Source organism: Nicotiana sylvestris, chromosome 9 (assembly GCF_000393655.2).
Source record: "Nicotiana sylvestris chromosome 9, ASM39365v2, whole genome shotgun sequence".
Taxonomy (NCBI): domain Eukaryota; kingdom Viridiplantae; phylum Streptophyta; class Magnoliopsida; order Solanales; family Solanaceae; genus Nicotiana; species Nicotiana sylvestris.
Genome location: NC_091065.1, coordinates 75,762,392 through 75,787,373, shown reverse-complemented (window position 1 = coordinate 75,787,373; position 24,982 = coordinate 75,762,392). Strand labels below are relative to the sequence as shown.

At 37.6% G+C, this 24,982-nt stretch overlaps 2 protein-coding genes across 4 annotated transcripts; one reads left to right on the top strand and one right to left on the bottom strand.

Moving 5' to 3' along the window:
- Positions 1-2,755: 2,755 nt before the first annotated feature.
- Positions 2,756-7,424, top strand: LOC104222688 (receptor-like cytosolic serine/threonine-protein kinase RBK2). 3 transcript variants are annotated; one of them, XM_009773959.2, is made up of 9 exons: positions 2,756-3,028; positions 3,709-4,104; positions 4,643-4,894; positions 5,007-5,161; positions 5,319-5,398; positions 5,508-5,643; positions 5,746-5,895; positions 6,073-6,149; positions 6,220-7,424. In XM_009773959.2, the coding sequence occupies exons 2-9, from the start codon at positions 3,732-3,734 to the stop codon at positions 6,227-6,229; spliced, it is 1,233 nt and encodes a 410-aa protein (XP_009772261.1). In that variant the 5' UTR covers positions 2,756-3,028; positions 3,709-3,731; the 3' UTR covers positions 6,230-7,424. The 3 variants fall into 3 exon arrangements, with proteins under 3 accessions (XP_009772261.1, XP_009772259.1, XP_009772258.1); XM_009773957.2 differs by having other exon boundaries at positions 2,757-3,028; positions 3,712-4,104; positions 6,073-7,424; XM_009773956.2 differs by having other exon boundaries at positions 2,757-3,028; positions 6,073-7,424.
- A 10,081-nt stretch (positions 7,425-17,505) lies between these two features.
- Positions 17,506-18,138, bottom strand: LOC138877788 (protein pxr1-like). Its single transcript, XM_070157427.1, has one exon. The coding sequence runs from the start codon at positions 18,136-18,138 to the stop codon at positions 17,506-17,508; it is 633 nt and encodes a 210-aa protein (XP_070013528.1).
- Positions 18,139-24,982: the final 6,844 nt, after the last annotated feature.

Sequence of the window (24,982 nt, the reverse complement as noted above, 5' to 3'; positions counted from 1 at the left end):
TTTCGAACGAGATTACATCCTGAGCTGTTGTTTTTACGATCTGTATTGTATAGTTCGTAACAATCTCTATTCGAACAGAACGATGTCCTTTTGAATTCTGTAGACGGGCCTATTTGAGTAAACGGGATCATAAGGGGTTCCCAATTAATCATCCTTGACCCTAATCTTCGACTGATATCGATTATGTACATCGGCCCAGGTTACAGCTGGATATTCAATTAAATTCTGCTTTAGTTGTCGTGATGCTATCGAACTTCACTTGTTCAAACCTTGAGAGAAGGCTTGAACGGACCAATCATCTGTGATCGGGGATAGCTCCATGCGTTCCATCTGGAACCGAGATACGAATTCCCTTAACATTTCATTATCCTTTTGTCTCATTTTGAAGAGGTCTGACTTCCTAGTCGCAACCTTTATTGCTTCGGCGTGTGCCTTCACGAACGAATCTGCAAGCATAGCGAAGGAATCGATGGAATTGGGTGGCAAATTGTGGTACCATATTATCACCCCTTTCGATAAATTCTCTTCAAACTTTTTCAATAGAACGGATTCGATCTCATCGTCTTCTAAGTCATTCCCCTTTATTGCGCATGTATAAGAAGTAACATGCTCATTAGGGTCGGTGGTCCCATTGTATTTGGGAATTTCTGGCATACGAAATTTCTTCGGGATGAGCTTCGGAGATGCACTTGGAGGGAAAGGTTTCTACACAAACTTCTTCCAATCCATACCCTTTAGAATCAGGGGTGCCTCGGTATTTGGTCAACCCGTGAGTTGTATGTTTCTACCTTTTTGTCATTAGCCTTGATTTTCTTTTCACCTAATTCGATCCGTTTAGTGAGCTCCTCGAGCATCTTCACAATGGCGGGGTCAGTCCCCGATTCATTGGCGTTCGATTTCTCTGGTGCAAGTTCGACTCTACGAAGGACCTCTTGCGATGTTTCGAGCTCAATTCTGCTTGGTGCTCGATTCTGATTTTGGAGTTGCGCTATCGCAGCTTGTTGAGTTTGCAACATTTTGAATATCATTCGAAGGCTAATTCTGCCTTCTTCATCGCTCTGTGTTCTGATCGACTGCTAAGGCATCTCTATGGATGCTATTTTCAAGGTCGACGCCCAAATTCCCATTAATGGCAATATGATAGCTGGCATCGACTGGGTCTACGGTCGGTGGTCCATCGGGGTTGACTAAAGGTACTCCGTTTCTTGGGGCGAATATATTTTCATTCTCGCCATGAAGACCGAGGCCGTTATTTGTGTGAGTGGGTGTTATTTGAGAGTTTGACATATTGATTCCTGAAATTAAAGATAGTTACGAGAACAAGCGTAAAGCAGTGTGTGTTATGGGAATTAATACCAGCCAATCACTATTATCCTTAGCCCACGGTGGGTGCCAAACTGTTTACCCTTAAAATTGGATAACAATTAAACTTATAATATGGTTATAAGGACACGTGATTTTACGTAATACCAATTGATAAATGTAAAGATTAATAAGAGAAATCAACAATAGGATAAAGCAAATCAGTATTTGAACGAAATTCAGCCTCGAGCTTGAATACCCTCGAACTGATTTGTGCAAGAACAGTTAAAATATAACAAGCTGATGAACAAGTATATGAACTAAAGAAAAGGCGTTATATTGCTTTGATATCTCATAGTGTAATATGTTTATAAAATGATTAGAACCCTCTTTATATAGTATATGAATCCTATCTATGGTACAATTCTAATTACGGAAGTAAATCTCATGATTAGCCTAAACAATCGCCCTTGATTTGATCTGTTTCGGAATTTCTGCCATGATCTTCGACCGGTCACGGATATCTCCCTTTTCCGTTATTACGCTTTGCTCGAAGTCTGCCATATTTGGTCTCGACTGTTGCTGACCTCGATCTCGACATGCACCTCGATTCTCGAACTCGATACCTTGTCTTCGTGCTCTAGTCTGATCCACTACGAGGCTGACCTTCGATGCAATTCCCTCGTCTCTATCAAATAGTAAAATCGGGGCATACAAAATTCTACGGTAATTTTGCGCATTAATCATTTTCAAGGATTATATTTAGTAACTTAACGAGCTCTCAAGGATCAACTCATATATAGTTGTAGGAGTCACGAGGAACCATATTGATTACAATTATACCAATACTATAAAAGTTCGTTATATATTTAATGCAATTTAGTTGGATAAAATTGATTGCCATTATATATTTCAGCTTATCATATCATCAGTCGTGTTAGCTATTGTCACAGGTTAATTTAATTAACTTGATGATGTACAAAGTTAATGCATATGATTTAAAGTCAAAATTTGTTATTATAAAAAAAGAGTTCAAATTTAGTGGGTCAACTACCTTGAAATGAAAGAACAGCAAATTAAATGTTTAAAAACTAAATATTCAAGCTAATCAAATTCAAATGGAGGAGAACTCAATTTTTGAAGTTGTTAATCCATATAGAAACTTCCAACAAAGCATGAGAATCATGTGAATGCGGCTGCTCAAATATTTCGTCATTCTTCCTAAATATTAAAGCAATGATTCTACCATGCAGTTCTTAAAAATAATTAATTCTATTTTCCGTTTCCTATCCTTATTTTGAAGCTTCTCTTTTTATATTTTATTTCCTTATTTTGAGGTTTCTAGGTTGGTGAGGTGTGGGGTAAGTTAGGCAGCTTGTATGTGAAGAAAATAGAGCAACATCTGCCTATTGCGTGTTTCAAAAGAGTAATAATAATAAAAAGTACTCATTCAGGGATAACAACAAAAAGAGATCATAAAGAAGCCATAAAATTGAAATTAGGACGCCAAACTTGAATTCTCCTTTATTTCAAAAAAAACCCTGCTAATAAAAAGAAGAAAAAAACGAATTCTTTATTTCCTACATATTCCTTGTGTCTTGTGATGATCCTAAAACCCAGAAATATTTAGCTACAATCTCCGTATTATCTCTTCCACCGTTAACTTTCTGTACTTCTGGAGCTTTGTGCTTGCTTTTGGAGAATTAACTCTCTGTTCTTCTTTCTGGTATGTCATCATATATATATATATATATATGCATGTCAGTCCGGTTTCTGGGTATTTCTAGTTTTTCTGTTTGCAGAAATACTTATATGTGGCTGCTCAGGTTTTTCTTCAATTTTTCATCTTTCTTGATAGTACTTTCTCCCTTCCATTTTAGTATATTTTTCGTTTTGTATGTTTCAATAAGAATGAGTGTTTTAACTTTCTATTTTGTTCCTAATGACATGTCGTCGTAGCCATTAATGAACATGTTTAAGACCACTGAGTTCTAAAGATATTTTTGGTATGTAAGAAGTCTTTCTTTCTTTTGCAAATTCTGTACTCAGTCAATCACCCCTGTATAAAATGAATGAAAAGGAAAGAATAATAGTTTCTGGGAGATGCTCTGTTTTACCTGTTGATTTCCAATTCCTTGTTCCGGCCATTTTCAGCATTTCTGTTTTTTACCTCAGATATTTTGGCCCTTTCCTGTTCTAAAGTTTGAACCTTTTTATTTTTATTGTCATATGTCTTAGTTTCTTTGCCAATTATAGTGATTAGTCGTTTTAAAAGCTGTCTTTTGTTCTTGATTTGGCTCTGCCTTTCTACTTTAAACAACTCTTGTAACTATGCCTGATTTGAACAGTCATTATATTGTGTGTTTTAGCCCATTAATCTAACAAGTGTTTGCAACTACTTTATAGTAGACGACGTTGGAGCTCTAGAAATGGAGAAAGGAAAGGTGAATACATATTCTCCTGATACAGTACTTGAGGACTTTTTGAGAACTGCAGAATCTGGATCAGACTCTTCAAAAGCCAGCACTTCAGAATTTGATGGCCCGAAAATTCAAACATCTGCTTCTCGATGGACCGGTTTTCTCGAGCTATTCAGAAGTAAATCAAAAGGACACTTCGCCAAAGATCCTCTAATTAGTTCTCTCAAACTGTCCAAAAGATTCAGCAGAAGCATGAGAGAGACAAGTAGCAGCAGTGTCATGCCAAATCCCATTCTTGATAATGGTTTGAGCTATTTCAAACCTCAGTGGAAACTTTTTACCCTCTCTGAGCTCCAAACTGCAACCAACAATTTTCACCAAGGTTGGTCATTTGCTTGAAATAATAATTGTTGAGTTTTAAGCATGTTAGTACGGTTACTTTAGGTCCATGTTCGCTAGGAGCTTTTAGGCTTGTTTGAGATTTATATGCTAGTTTATAATGTAGAGAACTTTTAGTACTAGAGAAAGTAATTGTTGTAATATCGGATGAGGCAGCCTTGAATCAGCGATACTAGGATTCATATAGTCGATTGCAACTGACGTTAACTATTAGTATTAAGTTTCAGTCGACCATGTTAGTACGGTTGCTTTAGGTCTGATATTTGCTAAGAGTTTTCAGGCTTGCTACAGATATATATGCTAGTAGAAAGTAACTAGTGCTAGAGAAACTAATTTTTAGAATGCTAGACTAAGCCGGCATAATTGGGATGACATGGATAGTGTGGATTGATATAGCCGACTCTAACTTGCATGGGATTGGGGCATATTTTTTGTTGCTTTTGTGTAACTATTGTTAATTGAAAAAATCTTCAACTTTTTAGTTTCTGATGGTTAAAATCTTTGGCAATTTTTTGCTGTAGAAAATTTGATAGGAAAGGGTGGTTATGCTGAAGTTCATAAAGGGCGCTTGAGAAATGGCCAATATATCGCAGTTAAGCGGCTAATGAGGGGACAACAAGATGAGAGAATAGGGGATTTCTTATCTGAGCTTGGGATTATGGCACATATCAACCATCCAAACACTGCTAAATTGATTGGTTATGCTGTTGATGGTGGACTCTTTCTTGTTCTTGAGTTGTCTCCTTATGGAAGCTTGGCCAATATGTTGCATGGTTAGTGTTTAATTTGTCCAACTTCCCCTAACATTTTAACAAATCTCATGTATTGTGTCTAATTCTTTTATTCTTCTGTGTTTCTTTACTCTAATTCTACAATATTTCGCAGCATCAAAGCAGAAACTAGAATGGAAAATCAGGTATAAAGTAGCCATAGGAATAGCTGAAGGGCTACTATATCTTCATGAAGGTGGTCAAAGAAGGATTATCCACAGAGATATTAAAGCAGCAAATATATTGCTCACGAAGGACCTTGAACCTCAGGTATTTTAGACTTATAGAGTATTAATTATTAACATTTTTCTCATAATTGTCAAGTGCTTTACTTAAAGTGTACTCACTGGAAACAGAATCCTATATTTCTTACTTACAACTTTCTTGGTACCAACAAGACTTCTAGTACTTTCTGCTTTATATTCAGATATGTGATTTTGGGCTTGCAAAATGGCTACCAGAGCGATGGACTCACCTCACTATATCAAAATTTGAAGGAACATTTGGGTACGTATGCTTTGGCCTTCCCTTTACCTTCCTACTTGCAATATTAGGCTTCTAATTCTCGTATGAGTTTGTCTTATTATAGTTTTCTGATCAAACCTTGTGGTTGCAGGTATCTTGCTCCGGAGTTCTTGATGCATGGCATAGTAGATGAAAAAACTGATGTTTTTGCTTTCGGAGTGCTATTATTGGAACTTATCACTGGACGTAGAGCCCTTGATTATTCACAACAAAGCCTCGTCATTTGGGTATGCTCCGCCATTACTATTTTTTGCCCCTGCATATCTTATCTACGACTACCATTTGTATGTCAACTATACATGCTGAACACTCCTGTTTGCTTATTCTAGGCTAAACCTTTGCTGAAGAAGAACAGAATTAGAGAGCTCGTCGATCCTTCACTTGCTGATGACTATAACTTACTACAGATTAACCTCATTGTTTTAGCTGCTTCTTTGTGTGTGCAACAGTCTTCAATAAGACGACCTCGAATAAATCAGGCAAGTGCTGAAAGACATTTGATCAATTTCAGTTTTTCAAGTAGACCCTAAGAACATATTACTTTAAATCTTTGTTTTTATACATTTTCTCGCTGCATCACCTATTTCAATTCTGTCACTTGCATTTATCTTATGTAGCGCTTTATGAACTAAAATCTGAACTCTGGATTGATACAGATTTTGCTGCTTCTAAAAGGCAACAGTAAAAGCCTGGATTTAATCAGGAGATGTAGGAAACCTTCCCATTGGAAGAGGTATTATGAAGAACTCTTTAATGCAGAAGAAAGCAAAATGAGTAGAGGCTTAAGTGGTTTGAGTCTGCAGGAACAGATAGCATTGGAATTCTGAGACAGTGAGATGGATTTGGCTTAAGGCTCAATACATTTGTCGAAACAGACAAGATTGGAAATGCGAAGGTGGGATTCAGTTGATTTCTCCCTCGTGATTATTGGTATTACATGAAGTTGCTGACTGCATCAAGGCTTATGTTGGTACCAGAGGCGAATTTAGGGCAAGTTGATTCGAATCGAACTCTCTCTCTATATATATATGGAAAAGTAATTAAAATAGGTGTATACGTATAATAAGATCACACTCATTGTGAACTTATTGACTCTCAATCTTGAATTCGCCTACCTATCTCAACAAATGAAGCTTGATATCTAAGAGGGAAGTCGCTTATAGCAAGAAAGACGTACATGGGGAGAAAATGTCATAGGTATGACTATGCAAGATCTTCAATCCCCCCCCCCCCACAACCCCCCTACAACTCTTAGGCTGTCAAATCTATGATCATTTTAACGGTGGGGGGGATGAAGCAAATGAAAACGATGAGATACTGAAAACTTTTGGCAAGGGCTGATCCTGCAGAGGTACAATAGATATGCTTGTACATCCAAACCTGTAAATACTTACTATAGTCAGAGTATGCATTGAGAATTTGAGATTCTCTTTGCCACATTTTTGGGGCATTTGCATCTACACTCGCTTTTTGGGTCACGTTTTAACTTGTGCCCGCTTTGCAAAAAAAATTGCAAGCGTACCCACTTTTTCGCGTAACTTCAGCATATGGGGCTGAAGTAGCAAAAACAATTACGCAAAATTTCAGCATTCTAGTAGACGGGACCAAGTGTGCTGCAGTTTTTATTTGTAATTGCTGAACTTAAGCATAGTAGCTGAAGTTTTGTTCTCTATTTGCTGAAGTTTTTGTTTGTAATTGCTGAAGTTTTTATTTTTGTAACCGGCGAACTTCAGCTCTAGAGCTGAAGTATTTGTTTCGTAATTGGCGAACTTCAGCTTTAGAGCTGAAGTTTTTATTTTGTAACTGACGAACTTGAGCTCTAGAGCTGAAGTTTTTGTTTTGTAACTGTCGAACTTCAGCTCTAGAGTTGAAGTTTTTGTTTGTAACTGTCGAACTTCAGCTGAAGTTTTTGTTTGTAACTGGCGAATTTCAGCTCTAGAGCTGAAAATTTAGCCTATTTACACCATGAGTGTAATCCTCCCTTGTTCATAGGTATTTGTTTCTTTCACTTTTTCGCATTCTTGATTTTCTCCTCAAATGATGATATACACAATTTTTGTCTGTAACAGAACCATTATTAAGTTCAAGTTATTGTAAAGTTCTACACCAAACTAATTATATTATGTATTTTCTGGTTGAAGAGATGTTCAAGCTAGCAGTATCCTTCTCGACGATAAATTTGAAGTAAGGCTGGGAAGTTTGAGTCTAATTGGTCAAACATATGGAATGGTGGTAGTATTAGAGAATTAATCATAGTGTCTTTCGGTTGTTAATAGAAGAAGAAAAAAAAACAAAGGAGGAGGAGAAAGGAGCTGAAGTTGTTTAAAAATTGGGTACAAGTTAAAACTTTTAAAAAAAAATAGGTATAGGTAAATGGGGCGCCCTATCGTGCAATTTTTACCACATTTTTGTAGCTCTTGTATTTGTTTTCTTTTGGTGGAATTCTAACACTAGTAATACTTATAGAGGAAAGCCAATCTTATTCTTGTGCAGTTTGATATTTTTGGATATAGGATTTAAATTTAATATGTCTGAATTTGGGATTCTACCATAATTCATTTGATTTGCGTTAATTATCTGTACTTATTGCATTTTAAGCACATTTATGAGGTATGAGCCAGAGTTATTGAGTTCGAATAACTTAACTTACGGTCCTGATTTTCCAAGTCCTTTATCAAGAATACTAAAATTGCTAAGAAGTTCAAAAAAGGGAATTTACCAGCTATGTCCATTTATAAGTAGCTCATTACAAAAATTGGCCAATTGATAAAATATTTCGGATATTAGCCAAATTAGCCAATTAGCTATTTGTAGCAAAAAAAAAAAATCAAATTTTTGCTTTGTTTTGAGTGGGTATTATTAGAATAGATTGAGCAAAACTTAAGGAGCTTGAATCTCAGTTTTGGGATGATTTGGTGAAATTTTGAGGTGGTTTGAATTGAAAATTCGAAGTAAAAACTAAACAAGAAAAAAAATAATATGTGTATCACACTGTGTATCACATATGTATCATATTTATATCAATTGTGTATCACATGTATATCCATGTATACCTCTGTGTGAGATACATGCGTGATACATGTTTGATATATGTGTCGCAGAAGACTTTTTTGAACTCGATTTAATTACGAATTTTGATACAAAATCAGTCCAAATAACCTCCAATCTTCCTCAAATTTTGTATATTGACTTATCTATATATTTTCAATGAATTTCAACTATATCCATTGAAAAAGTTCCTTTTTTGTTTAGATTTTTTGGAATATTGTATAGATTTTTGTATTTCATCACCTTATTTGCTACCCCGTCCATGAAATTTCCTTTCCGTCTTGTATCTAATGTTGCCAATCACGCTTAAAAATATGGAAGGTGATTTTTGCATGTGATTCTTTGATAGAAAAAAACCTATTATTTGATTTTTCAATTTTTGTTGGCTAGTTTTAATAAGTATATGACTAATGGCTAGAGGTTGGTAAGTTAAGATTTATTTGAGACATTTGTGTAAGTTTCCCTTCAAAAAACTCTTTGAAATACATATATTCAGTCAAAACAGGACAATCCTTATGGGGTGCAAAATCACACCTTGCAATTTTTGGGAGGGCAGTTATTACAGCAGAAGCTCCAATTGTGGTTTTTGGGAGTGACAAGAAAGTGGCTAGAAGGTTATTTATGAATTTGACTTTAGTGTAAATTTTAGTGATTAAGGTTATCAAGTTTATTTTTTATTTTTTGGTTGTGTTTGTGTGGTTTGTAAAAAAACAAGATTGATAATACATTTTTGTTTTCTTTCTCCCTAATGTATAATGTACCATTAAAATTAATGTATTTGGAATGTCCTAACCCAAATCTTTGAGGGTGATTCTCCATTTCCCTCAAAATCTCCAAAAATGTAAAATCCAACAATGTGAGGGTGATATTGTCCAAAGAAAAGTAGATGGAAAGGTGGGATTTGACCAACTGTCAATAAAATCAAAATTGAAGTTGTAAGCAGTAACATGGGCCAACAAATTCCACCTATTTGGACGCTGGCCCTACCAAACCCCTCACACCACAAATCAAAGTGTTTGTTGCGTAACGCATATGCTCTTATCTAATTGGACTATATTTTTTTAAAGAATAGTTGTGGTATTCAAGTTAAAATCAGCTTCTTTTGAAAGTGTTTTTTTAAATGCTTTAAAAAAATACTTTTGGTGAAAAAATAATTTATGTTTGACTAATTAATTTGAAAAATACTTTGAACAACAATTAATGTTTGGCCAAGCTTTTAAAAAGTGATTTATGTTTCTCAGAAGTGTTTTTCAAGAAAGTATTTTTGGGAAGAATCTTTTTTTTTGCTTGCTTCTACAATCACTTTTCCTTCTAAATGCTTGATCACATACCTTAACTTTGGAGAAAATATTTTTGGCCAAAAAAAATCTTGGACAGTATTAGTTTAAGAAATTGAGCTATGCAATAAGAAATTGACAGCGAAAACCCTAGAATTTAGGAGAGAAGAAATCAGACTCTTTTCTTATTCTCAAAAGTTATATTGTCAAAAATGAATTTCACTTATTCTAGAGAGTTCCTTTCATTTATATACAAATCAACTAATTAAGTAATACATGGGCTAAAATGTAAAGTTATGAAACTTTGTGTTGGGTCATGAAGTGGGATACCCGGTTAATACAATGCTTGGGCCTGGACTATATTGCAGAGTTGGGCTATGGTTAACACCCCCCCCCCCAAGCTGGAGGGTGGAAACACCCCAAGCTTGCCCAAAATCGTGTGGTGAAGGGGGCCATATAAGGCCTTGGTCATGATGTCTGCCAGTTGATCAGAACTGCGCACAAATTGGAGAGACACCATCCCAAAAGATAAGCAGTGGTGACCATAGTGACAGTCCACCTTTATATGCTTTGTGCGCTCATAAAAAATCGGGTTCTTGACTAAGGCAGTTTGGCTGTCACAAAATACAGGGACAGGGGTTGTAATAGTAAGGCCAAGGTCATTGAGGAGTCGAACCAGCCCAGATATCTCAGCCACCACCTTCCTCAAGGCCTTATACTCAGCTTCTGCAGAAGAAAGAGAGATAGTAGGCTGCTTCTTGCTTTTCCAAGATATAGGGCAGCCACCAAGAGTAATGAAATAACCTGTAACTGGCCTTTTAGAAAAAGCACATGTAGCCCAGTCAGAATCAGAAAAGGTAATAAGAGATAGATCAGGTGAATTACTCAACAAAATTCCTTGACTTGGGGCAGATATTAAGTATCTCAAAACATGTAATCTAGCCATCATATGAGGGACCCTGGGAGACTATAAGAACTGACTTAAATGCTGGACAGAATAGGCAATGTCAGGCCTGCTGTGTTGCGAAAAATTTAACTTCCCAACTAATATTCTGTAAAGGCTAGGATTTGGGAGGAGATCACCCTGATCAATAGACAATTTGATTGAGGGATCTAGAGGAGTGGCAGCAGAAGATAAATGAGAACACTTGAATTCATCTAATAAATCAGAAGTATACTTATGTTGATGCATGACATAACCATCAGGATGAGAAGAGACTTCGAGACCTAGAAAATAGTGGACCAGACCCAAGTCTTTGATCTTGAATTGGTCATCCAAAAATAGTTTCAATGTTGTCATTTCAGCAATATCAGCACCAGCTAAGAGAATATCATCAACATAGACCACCAATATAACCAAAGAATCACCAGAAGACTTAGTAAATAAGGAGTAACCATTTTTTCTAGCAATGTAGCCTTTGGAGAGCAAGACATCAGACAATTTAGAAAACCACTGCCTGGAAGCCTGCTTAAGGACATATAAAGACTTCTGGAGCCTACAAACTAGAGGAGAGGCAACAGAAGAAGAAGAAAAAAAGAAGAAGAAGAAATCTGAAGACCAGGGGGTATCCGCATGTACACCTCCTCATGTAGATCACCATGGAGGAAGGCATTATTGACATCAACCTGGAAAACAATCCAATATCTTTTGACAGCAAGAGAAAAGAGACATTTAATAGTAGTAAGCTTGACAATAGGAGAGAAGGTCTCAGTGTAATCAATGTCTTCCCTTTGAGTGTCACCCCTAATAACAAATCTTGCATTATACCTCTCAATAGAACCATCAGATTGTTGCTTGATCTTGTATACCCATTTGCAGGGGATAACTTTCTTATGAGAAGGCAGAAGGATAATGTCCCAAGTATGGTTGGCCTCAAGGGCCTCAAATTCCTTTAGTATGGCCTCTTGCCAAGCAGGATGAGAAGTAGCCTGCTGGTAAAATTGAGGCTCAAGCATATGCAAGTCAAAGGTAGAAACCTTGGGATTCAGAGAAATAGATGAAGAAGGAAGAACAGAAGACTAAACAAAATCATTCAAATAGATTGGAGGTTGACTGTTCTTCCAGATCTCCTAAGAACAGGAGGGGGAGGAGGAGGAACAAGGAAGAAGAAGAAGAAGAAGAAGAAGAAGAAGAAGAAGAAGAAGAAGAATGTAGGGGAAGAAGTAGGGGTAGGAGTATTAGTGAAATCAAATGTAGGGGAATGAAAGGTGGAGGAAGGTGGGAGATAAAAAGGAAATATGTGTTCATGGAAGAAGACATCTCTACAGAAAATGATAGAATGAGAAGATAGATTGAGAAGTTTGTAACCCTTCTTGCCATAGGGGTACCCCGGAAAAACACAAGGAATGGCTCTAGGTTGAAGTTTATCTCTACCTTGCTTAGGGCTGGTAGCATAGCATATGCAACTAAAAGACTTCAAGTGATCATGGGAAGGGGGATAGCCATGTAATTTTTCAAAAGGGGAAAGGTTTTGAAGTACAATAGAGGGCAGCCTATTAATTAGATAAGTGGTTGTGAGGACACAGTCGCCCCAGTACTTAAGGGAAATATTTGATTGATATAAGAGGGCCCTAGAGACTTCCAAAAGATGTTTGTATTTTCTTTCAATAACTCCATTTTATTGAGGAGTGTGAGGAATGGTAGTTTGATGGAAAATACCATTTTCAAAAAAGAACTGTTGTACCTCAGAACTGCTGCCCAACTCATAAGCATTATCAGACCTAAGACTTTGCACATGAGAATTGAAATGAACCTTTACTATTGTAATAAAAGCCTTGAGCATAGAAAGTGCATTGCTTTTGCATGATAAAAGGTGAGTCCAAGTGACCCTGGTGAAATCATCAACTAAGGTCAAAAAATACCTGAACCCATTATAGGTCTGAGTATTATAAGGATCCCATATGCCAATATGGATAAGTTGAAAAGGAGTAGATGAATAAATTGAACTGTCAGGAAAAGGCAACATTTGTTGTCTTGCCATTGGGCAGACTTCACAGAAGAAAGTTTGTTTAGATGATACATTGCCAGATAAAAAGGGAATTGATTTCATTCTAATAAATGGTATATGACCCAATTTTTTATGCCAAAACAAATCAGTTTTATTAATATCAGGGGAATTACAAGAGTTACAATGAATAGCAGAATCAGGCAGAACACTAAAAAATGGACTAGAAGCATTACATTGAAAAGAACTAGAAATGGAAATAGGAATTGAACCAACAGACAAAGTAGAAGAGGTCATACCTGGATGCGAGAAATATAATCCATTTGTAGCTTTACCAATTTCCAGTGGCCTCCTAAGAGAAGGGCCCTGTAAAATGCAGGCAGAAATTGTAAGAGTTGCAATGCATTTGAACTAAACAAGAAGTTTATGAATGGATATTAGATTGAAATGGAAAGAAGGAACTAAAAAAACATTATGTAAAACCATATCTGGCCTGAGTTGTAGAGAACTAGTAGATATGACTTTTACTTTGTATCCATTAGGTAGGGTTATTAGAAAAGGTGTGGTGAGTGGTGTTAAGTTGTTTAGAAGATGTTTGTGAGTTGTCATGTGGTTGGTTGCACCTGAATCTAGAATCCAAGAGTTTGAACCTAGATGTGACACTACACATGCATGAAATGCAACAAAATGGACTTGAAGATGATTAAACACACCTGCAAAATGAGCAAACCTAATGTTCTCTGAACTTGTTGATTTAGGGTGCATAACAGTAGGATGCAACTGTTGGAAGAGGGTCATGAGATGCTCATATTATTCTTTGCTGAACCCATGACCATTAGTCTCAGAAGACTGCCCATTGGTATAAGATATTTATTGGATAGGACCTTCAGACTGAACACAACCAACAAACCTTTTGGATTTGGTGAACTTGAAATCAGGAGGAAACCTATGGAGTTTGTAATATTTCTTAATTGTGTGGCCAATCTTTTTGCAATATGTGCAAGACAATTGAGAGGAAGTACCAGATCCTCTCTTTTGTTCAAACTGAAACCTTTGAGTGAAACTCCTAGCAGGGGGTTGCACAGGGTTGCTATAAATAGGACTGTTATACGCGTTGAAAGAGGCAGACTCATTTGAAAAACTGGGAATATGAGCTGAAGTTTCCTTCTGTTTTTCATCATGTTGGAGCATGGAATAGGCTTTACTCAATAATGGAAGTGTTGGCATCATGAGAATGTTGCTCTTAAAAGTAGAGTATGACTCATTTAAGTCACTAAGGAATTGGTATATTTTTTGTTGTTCTATAAATTTTGGTAAAGCCCCACATGTACACACTGGTCCTACATAAGCAGCGTTAAGTTCATCCCAAAGTCCCTTGAGTTTGTAAAATAAGTGGCAATGTCTAAAGACCCTTGGGAAGCAGCACTGATTTCCTTTTGTAACTGAATGTGCTTTGAACCATTTTATGTCCCAAACCTTTCATTTATATCAGCCCAAATATCCTTGGCAGTGTTAAAACACATTACACTATTTGCTATGTCTTTAGATAGGGAATTTGTTATCCATTCAATGACCATGTCGTTGCACCTTTCCCAAAATGAATAATAAGGTGAGTCAAATTTAGGTTTGGAAACTCTACCAGTTATAAGCCCTAATTTCTTCTTAGCAGAGAGGGAAGTGAGCATATTTTTACACCAATTAACAAAACCACTCTCATCGAAAGGGGGGGAAACTAGATGAATACCAGGACTGTCAGATGGATGTACATAGAATATGTAAGATGGAGGTATAGTGAAATCATCAAAACCATCTAACATAGGGGAGGAACTAGCTTCTGGACTACCCATGAAAAAACCCAAGATATGCAAAATCCTAAAATAAGAATACTGATATAATCAAATAGCACTTATAACTCGCAGAAGTGATGAAAGAAAGATTATCGTCCCTCTTTGCAAATTAAAAAGGTAAGGCCTTCAAAAAGGGAAAAAATGGGGACCAAAAGTAGCAAGTTTGAGCAAACACTAGAGATATCAGTAGAACACTGGAGAAAATACCGTACAATTCTCAATAGAGGATAAACACCATTGAAGAAACACCTCAACCCAAAGAGTCGACGGTTGATGCGTGGAAACAGACGAAGCTCGACGATGTTAAATCCTCCATGAAAGTCGATGAGGGAACCATCGATCGAAAGAGCAGATCGAGGTTCATCGATTCCATGGCTCTGATACCATGTTAGGTTGAGAAATTGAGCTATGCAAGAAGAAATTGACAGTGAAAACCCTAGAATTTAGGAGAGAAGAAATCAGACTTTTTTCTTATTCTCAGAAGTTACATTGTCAAAAATTGATAGAATGTAAAGGTCTACCAAACTCTATAGAGAACTAGGTTCTCTATCAGGTTCGACAGTACTCACACACAACATCAAATAAATGACAAGAGGAATTTTACATAAAAAATTCTCAGCTCAACGGGATTAAAAACCACGACCTATACCTATAGGATTTCAACTTTACTACTGAACAACTTTCAGATTACAACCTATGCAACCTAGGAATTAAACTCTTAATACCTCACTAACTTGCAATACTCTATTCCAAGCCACTTTGTAATAAACTCTATTACAAAGACTTTACAACATGACTAACTCTAGTCAAGACTCAAACACACTGGTTTAAGGTTTACAAAGGTGTTCCTATAAAATGCTTGTAAATAAGCCAGATAGGAATTATAATTTGAAGAACTATTACAAAGTCACAACTCAACTAAGGACATACAATAACTCGATGTGGGAACTGGTCCGTAGTTGCTTTGTTCTTTGTTCTTGAAGCACTTGAAACTTTCTTACTGAATGGCCACGTGAGTGAGTTTGAGTAAAAATCTCTAAGTGTTCAAGTATTTTGTTTTACCTCCCTTGAATGCATATATACATGTGTGACATCACTTACAATGATGTAAGCAAGGTAGGTAAAAAGTCTTCTGTGGAAAGTTGATTGCAACACTGTTCCTGCACTATAGCGTGTGTAGACAACAACTTTCCAACTGGAAAGTTGACTTCGTACAGTCTCCTCGAGAGCTGGTAGGGACCTGTTCCCTTAGCTGTTACTTCCACTCTGAAGAGTTGAATCATATTCCATGCTGAATCCCAACCTGGAACCTTGTGATCTTTGAGGTCCTGTAAATGTGTAACGGGTTCCTTATCCGGTTCTGGTAAGTAAGTTTGTTAGATTATCAAAACATAAAGTAAAGTACTTATAACCAAAGTACTTGTAACCTATCAATTTTCCTCTTTTTGATGATAACAAACTTAATTGAAAATCCTGGAAAGAGCCACAAAGGACCAGATTGTGAACCAGAAAGACCTTAAGTTCCCCCTGAAGCTCTGCATTCCCCCTTAGTTAGTACCTGAACTTTTGTGAGTTCCCCCTGAATGAGTTCCCCTGAATCTATATTTTGTTTTCAGATTATTATTCATTCATGCTCACATTCATGCATTCATACTCTTTATTATTCAATTAAATCTCCCCCCTTTTGGCATTATAAAGAGCATAGAGCAGGTTAACATCATAAAGAAGTCTAGCATAGCTAATGCATGCCACTTATGTGCTCACAACATGATAGAAGACAGAAACAAAAGAGCAGCAACATAGATAGCACAAAGGAAATTACTTCCATTAACCAGAATCTGGACTTTTACAAGCGGGAGCAGAATCATTGTTTTCATCCACAGTCTAAAACAAACAAAAAAACAATTGCCAGAAACAACAAAACATTATCAAAAACAACTTAAGAAGATAGACACTGGAAATTGCACACTAAGGGAACATTCTTTAAGGGACACTGGAGGAAGAGGGCTTGGAAGAGAAAGCAAGGGTTTGGAGGACAAGATCCATGCGAGCATCCGCAGTCATTTTCTCATTGAGCAGTCTTTCTTTCAGGTCCTCCACCTTTTCCTGAGTTTAGCATTCTCCTTTGTTAGGCGTGTAACCTCTAGGCTATGAGAACTACTAGAACCAAGTGCCTCTTGCAACTGACTGAGCTGACTCTCAAGAATCGCGTTCCTAGCCTTCAACTTCCGGATCTCCTCTGTGGTACTATTTTGAGCATTTATCAGTTGAGAGATTGTGGAAGTGCTTTCAACTCCTCCGACTTTGTTAATAAACTCACACTCCTCCAGAGTAGTTTTTGAAAACGATTGCTTTTTGGTTCCCACTTTGGCCTGTCTCAGAGGTACTTTGAAAAACTCAAAGTTCTTTATGAGAAGGAACCCATACGACAGTCCAGGATTCCTATCTCTAAGGTTTTCTATCATTTGCATATGCTCAATCATTATGGCAGGCAAATTGATGGAGTAAAAATTATCCAAGGCTTCCATAAGGAATAGGTCAGCTTTGGATGCAACAGATCTTCTTTCAGCGCGGGGAAGCAACACTTTGTTAACCATCTCAAAGAGCAACTGATAAACTGGAAAGAGTGACTTTTTATGCACATGTTCCCCATGTTGTACTGCCTTGTCCTTGACAATGGCATTTTTGAAGTTTGGTGTGCAGGCACCCTGAATAGATGACAGTCCTTCGGTAGGAACACCCAGAATTGACCCCAATAAGCCAGAGTCCATCACTATGTCCACCCCATTTACTAACACACAAATTTGATCACCATCTATTGTGAAGAGGATGGTATAGAAACTTCGTGACTCGTCCTCATACACTATAGGAGCCTCATCTGTAAACAGATTGGTCCACTGTTGAGAATCACAAATGTCCACTAATTGTCTCATCCCAGAAATCTCTAGAATGTCAGAGGCAAATGTGCGGCCCTACAACACTTTCTGATTCCCCAACTTCCTTTTCTTAGACCTCAGAGACCCACTCACTTTTCCTTTCTTGATGGAACCAGGTTCCTCATCATCATCATCCCTCTTTCTTTTCACTGACTTGCCAATAGACGTTTCCTTCTCCACTAGCTTGTTTTGTATATGTTCACTGGATTTTTCCACTTCTTTCTCATCAGACTTGTCACTACACTCCTTCACTGTCTTGTCACCGAAATTTTTTACCAACTTTTTGTTTGAACCAGCAATAGCACTCTTGGAAGAACTCTCAGCACCCTTAGAGGTGTGCTTTTCAGATTGAGAGACAGACTGTTTCTTCCTTGAAGACTTGCGGGTCAGGGAACTAGGTTCCTCTTTAGTTTCTTCATCCACATCCACTACAGGAACATCTTTTGCTTGTACAACTTTTCCATCTTTGACCAACATTCTCCTTCTCCGACTCCTTTTACTCTTCTTAAGAGCAAACTCTAGAGCCTCCTTTTGCTGCAACTGTGTAGTAGGTCGCTTAATAGGTGGCTCTAAAGTTACCACTGGCTTAGTCCTAGCCCTAATAAAACTAGCATAAACCAAATCATCTGCGTCTTCTTTACTATCAAGCTTTATCTCAGGCACCACCATATTCAAAGGCTCAACATCGAAGTGGGGAGAGAGAGCTGGATCAATACTGACCTAGGGAGATGACTCCTGGCTTGGATCCTCCACGGAGGGATTAGGTTCATCATTTGGGACCCCAGTAGCATCATCTTATGCTGGTTGTTCAAATGGCACAATTGCTCCCTTTTCTTCTGATGGATAGATCTCTTCCCTCTAAGGCTCAGACCCTCCTCTCTATAATGACCCCTTCTGACGCAATGGAAAACATATTTTCTATTCCCTCCTTTTCTTGTGGTTCCATGACGATTTCAATATACAAAGGAGTGATACCTACAGAGTCACAACTTGTCATGGTGGTCTCATTCTCTTTATGACTAATCACCAGATCTTCACTCAAGTGCTCAACCATGGATAGAGTTGAAAGTTCCTGAACGAGGTTCCCTTGTTTACCCTGTTCACCCTGTTGACTCTATTTGATCGGTGAGACTGGATGAGGATAGTCATTCTTAGACTTGCTCAGATGAGGAGTGGACTCATAGTGGGTAGGAGAGGGAGTGGAGTGTGGAGGAGACTCTTCTTTAGGATTTGGAATAGTGATTGTGTTGGGAAAGGAGTTCACCGCTTAAATACTGACTAGTGAGGACTCAATCACAATGTTGTCAGGCACACTGAAGGTTTCTTGATTTTCAGATATGATGAGATTATTCTCGAAGGACTTTGGATTTGAGAAGAGAGAAGACAAACAAGGAATTTTGAGTTTGGAAGAGAATGGGTTGTGATGTTGATTTAATTATAATGGGGGACCGGTTCTGAAACGGAGGCACCCTTTCGCTTGGGAGATGTATCGTTTAGAAAAGGAGTGATGTTTGGGCTGTGATGTATTGGCTGAAGAGACACGACTTTAAAGAGACAATCACACTGATGATGATGTGGCATTGTTTTTGTCCATTTCAAATTGTGTATGAAAGAATAAAGAAGCTACTAACCTGCATCAGAAAACAAGGTTCCCTGATAGGTCTGGCAAGTGAGTTTTATCCCCTTATTCATCATGTACTGCAACATCTGCTTCTGTAGTCATCATGCGTGTCTATCTGTAATGGTATAGAGGTGAGTTAGACTTAGCCAGAAAATACTTTAGCTAGCTTTTACCTGACTATGACTTTCATAACCAATAATGAGGAACCGGGTTCTCAGTTGGGTTTTATCATCCCCCAGTGCAACGAGATCTTTCTTAGAATGCTTTCTTCTCAGGGCTTTGGATGAAGATATCTGCAACTTGATCTTCAGTAGTCACTGTATTTGGCCTTCTTGAGTTGGACTCAAGTTCTTCCAATTTGTTGATTGGTCCATAGCACTTGACCATAGCAGGATGCTGATTATACATATTCTGCTTCAGCTATTGAGAGTGCCATTGAATTTTGCTTCCTTGAGCCTCATGAGACAAGATAGGAACTCAGAGAATGTCCCATTTCAGGTGAGCTTTTCCTATCCATTACTTAGAGGACAATAGAGAACCAGGTCCTGTGTTCCTCTAGGATATCTCAAAATTCTTACACCAGCCTTCAGATGAGAATATTTTGGATTTGACTGAGACCTTGCACAGAACCTAACTTTGACCATGATATCTAGTCTACTTGCAGTGAGATATATGAGTGATTCAGTGATGTCTCTATGCAAAAACCTTCTTTCCAACAGCTCATTTTTCAGCTTCTGTTGTTGTAGATGCGGGACCCAGTTCCTTGCTGGAATCAATGGGCATTCTTTACCTTGATCAGTATTTTTGTACTCTTTTGAGACGAGTATGTCAAGAGGATTCCTCCATCTCTTCCACCATCAGATTTTCAAAGCTGACCCTTCCCATTGTTGAGAACATAACAATTGTACCCAGATATCCTCAATTGAGTCAGCAGCTGTGGTCAAGATGTTTGCAAACCCTTTATCAATTAATATTGACTGTGCCCAATTTTCAAGACTCCTTTTCTTCTTTTCAACAACTCCATCTGATGTGGTGTTCTTTGAGCTAAGTGGTTGAGTAGTTCTTCTTTGAATATAGCATTCATCCACTTATGGCATTATCCAACCTTGTTCTATGATTTGATCTGATGCAAGCCATATTTGTTTCTATCTGTACCTGGATCTTCTTGAAAAAGCCACAGTTTCTTGAAAGATCTCATCCTTGGTTCTGAAGTGTTGTCTGCCCCTTTTGTGCCTGAATGAAGATCTGACATGCTTTCCTTTTGCACAGGAATTGTACACTTTATGTTACTTGTTACTCAACTTGATCAGACCACGAACCAGGTTCTTTAGATCCAGTTTTTTTAGAGATAGACAACTTGCAATGCTCCAGTCTTTTGTCCCATAGTTCAGCATTGTCTTCAACAGCTTTCAACCAGCTTATGTCTCCACTCTGCAGAAGCTCAATCATATAAGTACTCTTGTGTCTTTTGGCTACAACATCACCTCACCTAGTCACAGGATTTGAGATTGTGCATATCATGGACAAGAATTCCACATTACTTCCTTTGGCACAAAATCTTCCAACTCCTAAAGCGTACCCCCTTTTTAGCCATTTTTAAAAGGGTACACTCTCTCCTTGTAGGGATTTTTAGTAAAGGAAAATTGATTGTATTTCCAGTCCTGCCCTTTGAGCAGCCGTTGTTCATGTTTCATTATTGGTTGCTCCCCTTCACATCTCTCTACACACGAAAATCAAGGGTTAAATTTAGGAACCCAAAAGAGTTTGGGTCCCTTATTAATAGAAAAGGGATGAATGAGTGCTCTCTTAGTCCAAGCAGGTAAAATGCATTTTCTATTTGATGGTTTCCTATTTGACGGACCAGGTCCACTTGCAGTAGTTGCTCTCTCAACAAAGATTTTATTTATCTGATGAGACTGAACCCTGACCATACAATTTTCCTTGAGGTTCCCACTGTTACCACAGTGGGTACATAGCCAATGTCAGGTATAGTAACATACTTGCTATGAGGGTTGTAAGGAATCGTTTCCCTTTGAAACCCAATCCCTTACCTGTTTCCCCCAGAGTTGTGTACATGGCAGTGATAGCATCCGAGGACCAGGTCCACTTAAGCGATATCTCAAGATCACTCTTTAGTTTCCCTAGTTCTTCCTGAAGCTGTTTGTTTTTCTCAAGTTCAGCACACAGACTAGTCTATACAAAATTTAACTCATTTTCAAGCTTAATGTGTGCTTCACTTGCAACTTCCTTTCCCTTTTCAGAGTTTTCAGGCCTATTTACCGATTTAAATTCCTCAATTGTTTCTTTTAAGTCCACTACCACCACTACTAGGTCATCTCTTTCTTGCTAAATGATAGCAACTCTCTCAATCAAGGTCTCCTTTACTTTACTTGCACACTCAATGGTTTCTTTTAAGTCCACCACAACCACCATTAGATCATCTCTTTCATGTTCTATACTAGCAATTTTATCTTCTAAAGCATTATTTTCTTTTTTCAGGTTCTCTAATGTTTTTTTACAATCAACTACAACGACTATTAAGTCATCTCTGGTTTGTTCAGCTTCCCCTAGTTCCATAGTTAATGCATCTTTATCATGTCACAACCCAAACCGATGGGCCGCGACGGGCACCCGGTACCTTACTCAACTGAGTACTAACGTAATGTATCTTTCGTATCATTCTATCATAGGTAAATGAACCGGAGTAAAGCATGAGAGAAATACAAACTTATAGATATGACATATCGTCTATAAGACTAAAATGATTACTCATATACTGAACATAGGCCGACCAGGCCATATAATATTTCACTACACGACATATGTCTACAAGCCTTTAAGAGCACATAAATATCATAAAGGCCGGGTCAGGGCCCCGCCATACTAATCAATATATGTACTAATCATACTGACCAAATAAGCAACTCTGGAGCAAATGGAGCGCACCAACACCTTTCGTGGAGCTCATAGCCTACTTGGAGGACTCTTATCCTGTCTATCAGGACCTGTGGGCATAAAATGCAGCGCCCCCAGCTAAAAGGGGCGTTAGTACAAATAATGTACTGAGTATGTAAGGAATGAAAATCAATAAATAATAGTCATGAGAGAAACATGGAGTAAAAGACTCAACATGTAAGTCTGGATTACTCTATAAATCATGAAATACTTATAGTGTCATGCATATGCGTATGAATGTCATATCGTGCATAGGTACATGTGTTCATAACATCATCAAGCCTCTGAGGGCATCCCATCATATCATCTCGGCCACTGTGGGCAAAATCATCAACGTATACCAGCTGATCATGTGGTGGTGTGTATATAACGCCGTAACCTTTTCCTATATCCCATATACATATAATATACATATATATGCGTATTTAACCTCATCTGGTCATGGGTCAATGTACATGTATAAATGAATGCGCATGAAAAGTACGTCAATACAATCTCTCAGAATGTCGTAAGACCATTATGCCTGTGATTAATATCATGAAGTAAACTTTTTCAACTTACATATGTTTCTGAGACCCATGAATAGATGATAAAATAATAGGACACATAGGAATTAAAAAACATAGGCACATCTAATACTTCTATGAATAGAGTCATTTATGGAAGTTGTGCATGTGCTCGTTTCGTTTGTATCGTATGGATCATGCCAAAAAGAAAAAAGGGATAGCCTTAACATACCTGAGCCAATTCTCTTGACATTTCCTCTAACATATGTATTTTGCGAAAACAAGTAACAGCAGATCGAAGTAGGAGAAAATCCGTATGATATTCTTGAGAAAGATTGCACCGTACTCCCTTAGATTCGTAAAATCCTGTTGCTTTTACGTAGTATAACTTCGTATGAATTTTTTTAAGCAAATCATGTTGCCATTCAACTCCATATCATATCTCTCTTTGTGAATTTGATCAAAGTCTTGTGTGACTTTGTTGAAGCTTCACCCGTACATTTGTAGTTTCCATTTTGTGAATTAAAAATAGGCTCCATCTTACAACATAACATCAACTCTTAATGAGGTAAGAAGATCAAGCCTTATATTAGTGGGTTTGTGGGCCCCACTTATATTATGACTAAGCCACAAAAAGGCTCTCTTAATGCCACCTTATTGTATGGTTTTAAGAGTCACACTTTCATAAAGCCTTGGCTGCCACGTGAGGATCTTATCCAATAATTAACCACCAATCATTTTAATTAATTGTTAATCTCTCACTAAAATTAATAATTATCCGATTATCCACATAATTAAGAATTATATCAAATTACTTATAATACTACTGACTTTTAACACAACATATACACCTTACTATTATGGCTATGTGGTACCTTGTATGGTACTAGTCCATAAATACCGGGTATTTTAGCTCGGACCATATTTTATCCCAAAATGTCAAACTTCGAGGAAATTTATTTTCTTAGATTTTCTTACCTTCGCACCTTGACGAATTTACTCATCCTTATTTGAAAATAGCATAATGCTTATAATCTCAAAATAATCCTTTTTCCCGAACTTACATTGATTAACTTACGACGAAAGTTTAACGTACGAAAATGCGGAATGCAACATCTCATTTTCGAGACTATATCAATTTACTTATGGCGTACTTCCACATATGAAAATATGGGTTGTAACATCATTCCCCTCTTTGGAACATTCGTCCTCGAATGTTTACTGATACACTTATCGTTTACATAACTTATGTATTTCGAATCCTTTCATACTCTCCTTGCCATCTAGGCAACTGTTATGTGAATAATTCCAAAGGCCAGGGCATTTTTCCCTTTAGGCCTCTTTCTCACACCATGACTTATGGTCAGACTCCTTCCAATCTTGTAACTGTTGCTACCTTCCATCATGCAGCATGTACGACTCTGACCTTGTAAGTGCGCCTATGCGACTCTTCTCTCCTTTTTCCTCCAGCTTTTAGCCAATCTCTAGGCCTCACTTTGTAAACACATACAGAGCTTGATAAGATGTCCCTCTTGGCATCTATAGATATACTGAAGTTCTTTGCTCGATACTTTGTTGAACTTACGAATATTGCTATATCTTAATTCATAGACCCGACTATCCATTCGTATGACTTTACTGCATCTAAGTAGGTCATACTATACCATAACCCTTATTTCAATTTATCGTTGTTGAGGTCTTATGTAACACTACCGCTAGGTCTCACATCGCATCGATGATCATTTAAAATGATTAGAATGATCCACTTTGGGCGATATCATGCTTTTGTAACCATATTTCATAGCATCCCAATGTTATTAACATTACGTGGGTAATTTAATCATGTACACTTCACGAAATCCCTTTTGTTTTCTTCAAATCATTACTCAATTGAAGGCCCTAATTCCATCCTTTATCTATCATAATTACACCCTCATTTTACTACTGGGGCAACATTCTATCTCTTCTAAATGCTACTAGTCTTGGACTTTTTTGAGTTCATTCAGGCGATACTGAACTTTCTATAACTTAGAGAAACCATCAGCTCTTCTTGTTTTCATGGTCTTAATCATGAGGACTTATCCATTCTCGTTACCTTCTCACTCGCCATTTCTTATTTTTACTCATGCCATCCTAAGACCTTGTTGCTTTGCCATACTTTAGCTTGCGGCCTGCACATATCTCTGCTACTCGTAACCTTCCTTCAACTTGCTTGCACCATAGAATTCCTTGTGTTATTCTGGAACAAGAAGCGAGACATCACATCGTCTCTAACTCTTCTTTACTCTCTTGACTAGACCTCTCGATACCTAGAAACCATAGGCTGGAAGATATGCTACTAACGATGCCACTATTATTCCTGGATACTGAATCCCAGCACTTCTAGCCTTCTATCCGAAGTATGGACTATTCACAATCTTCTGCCTTTGAG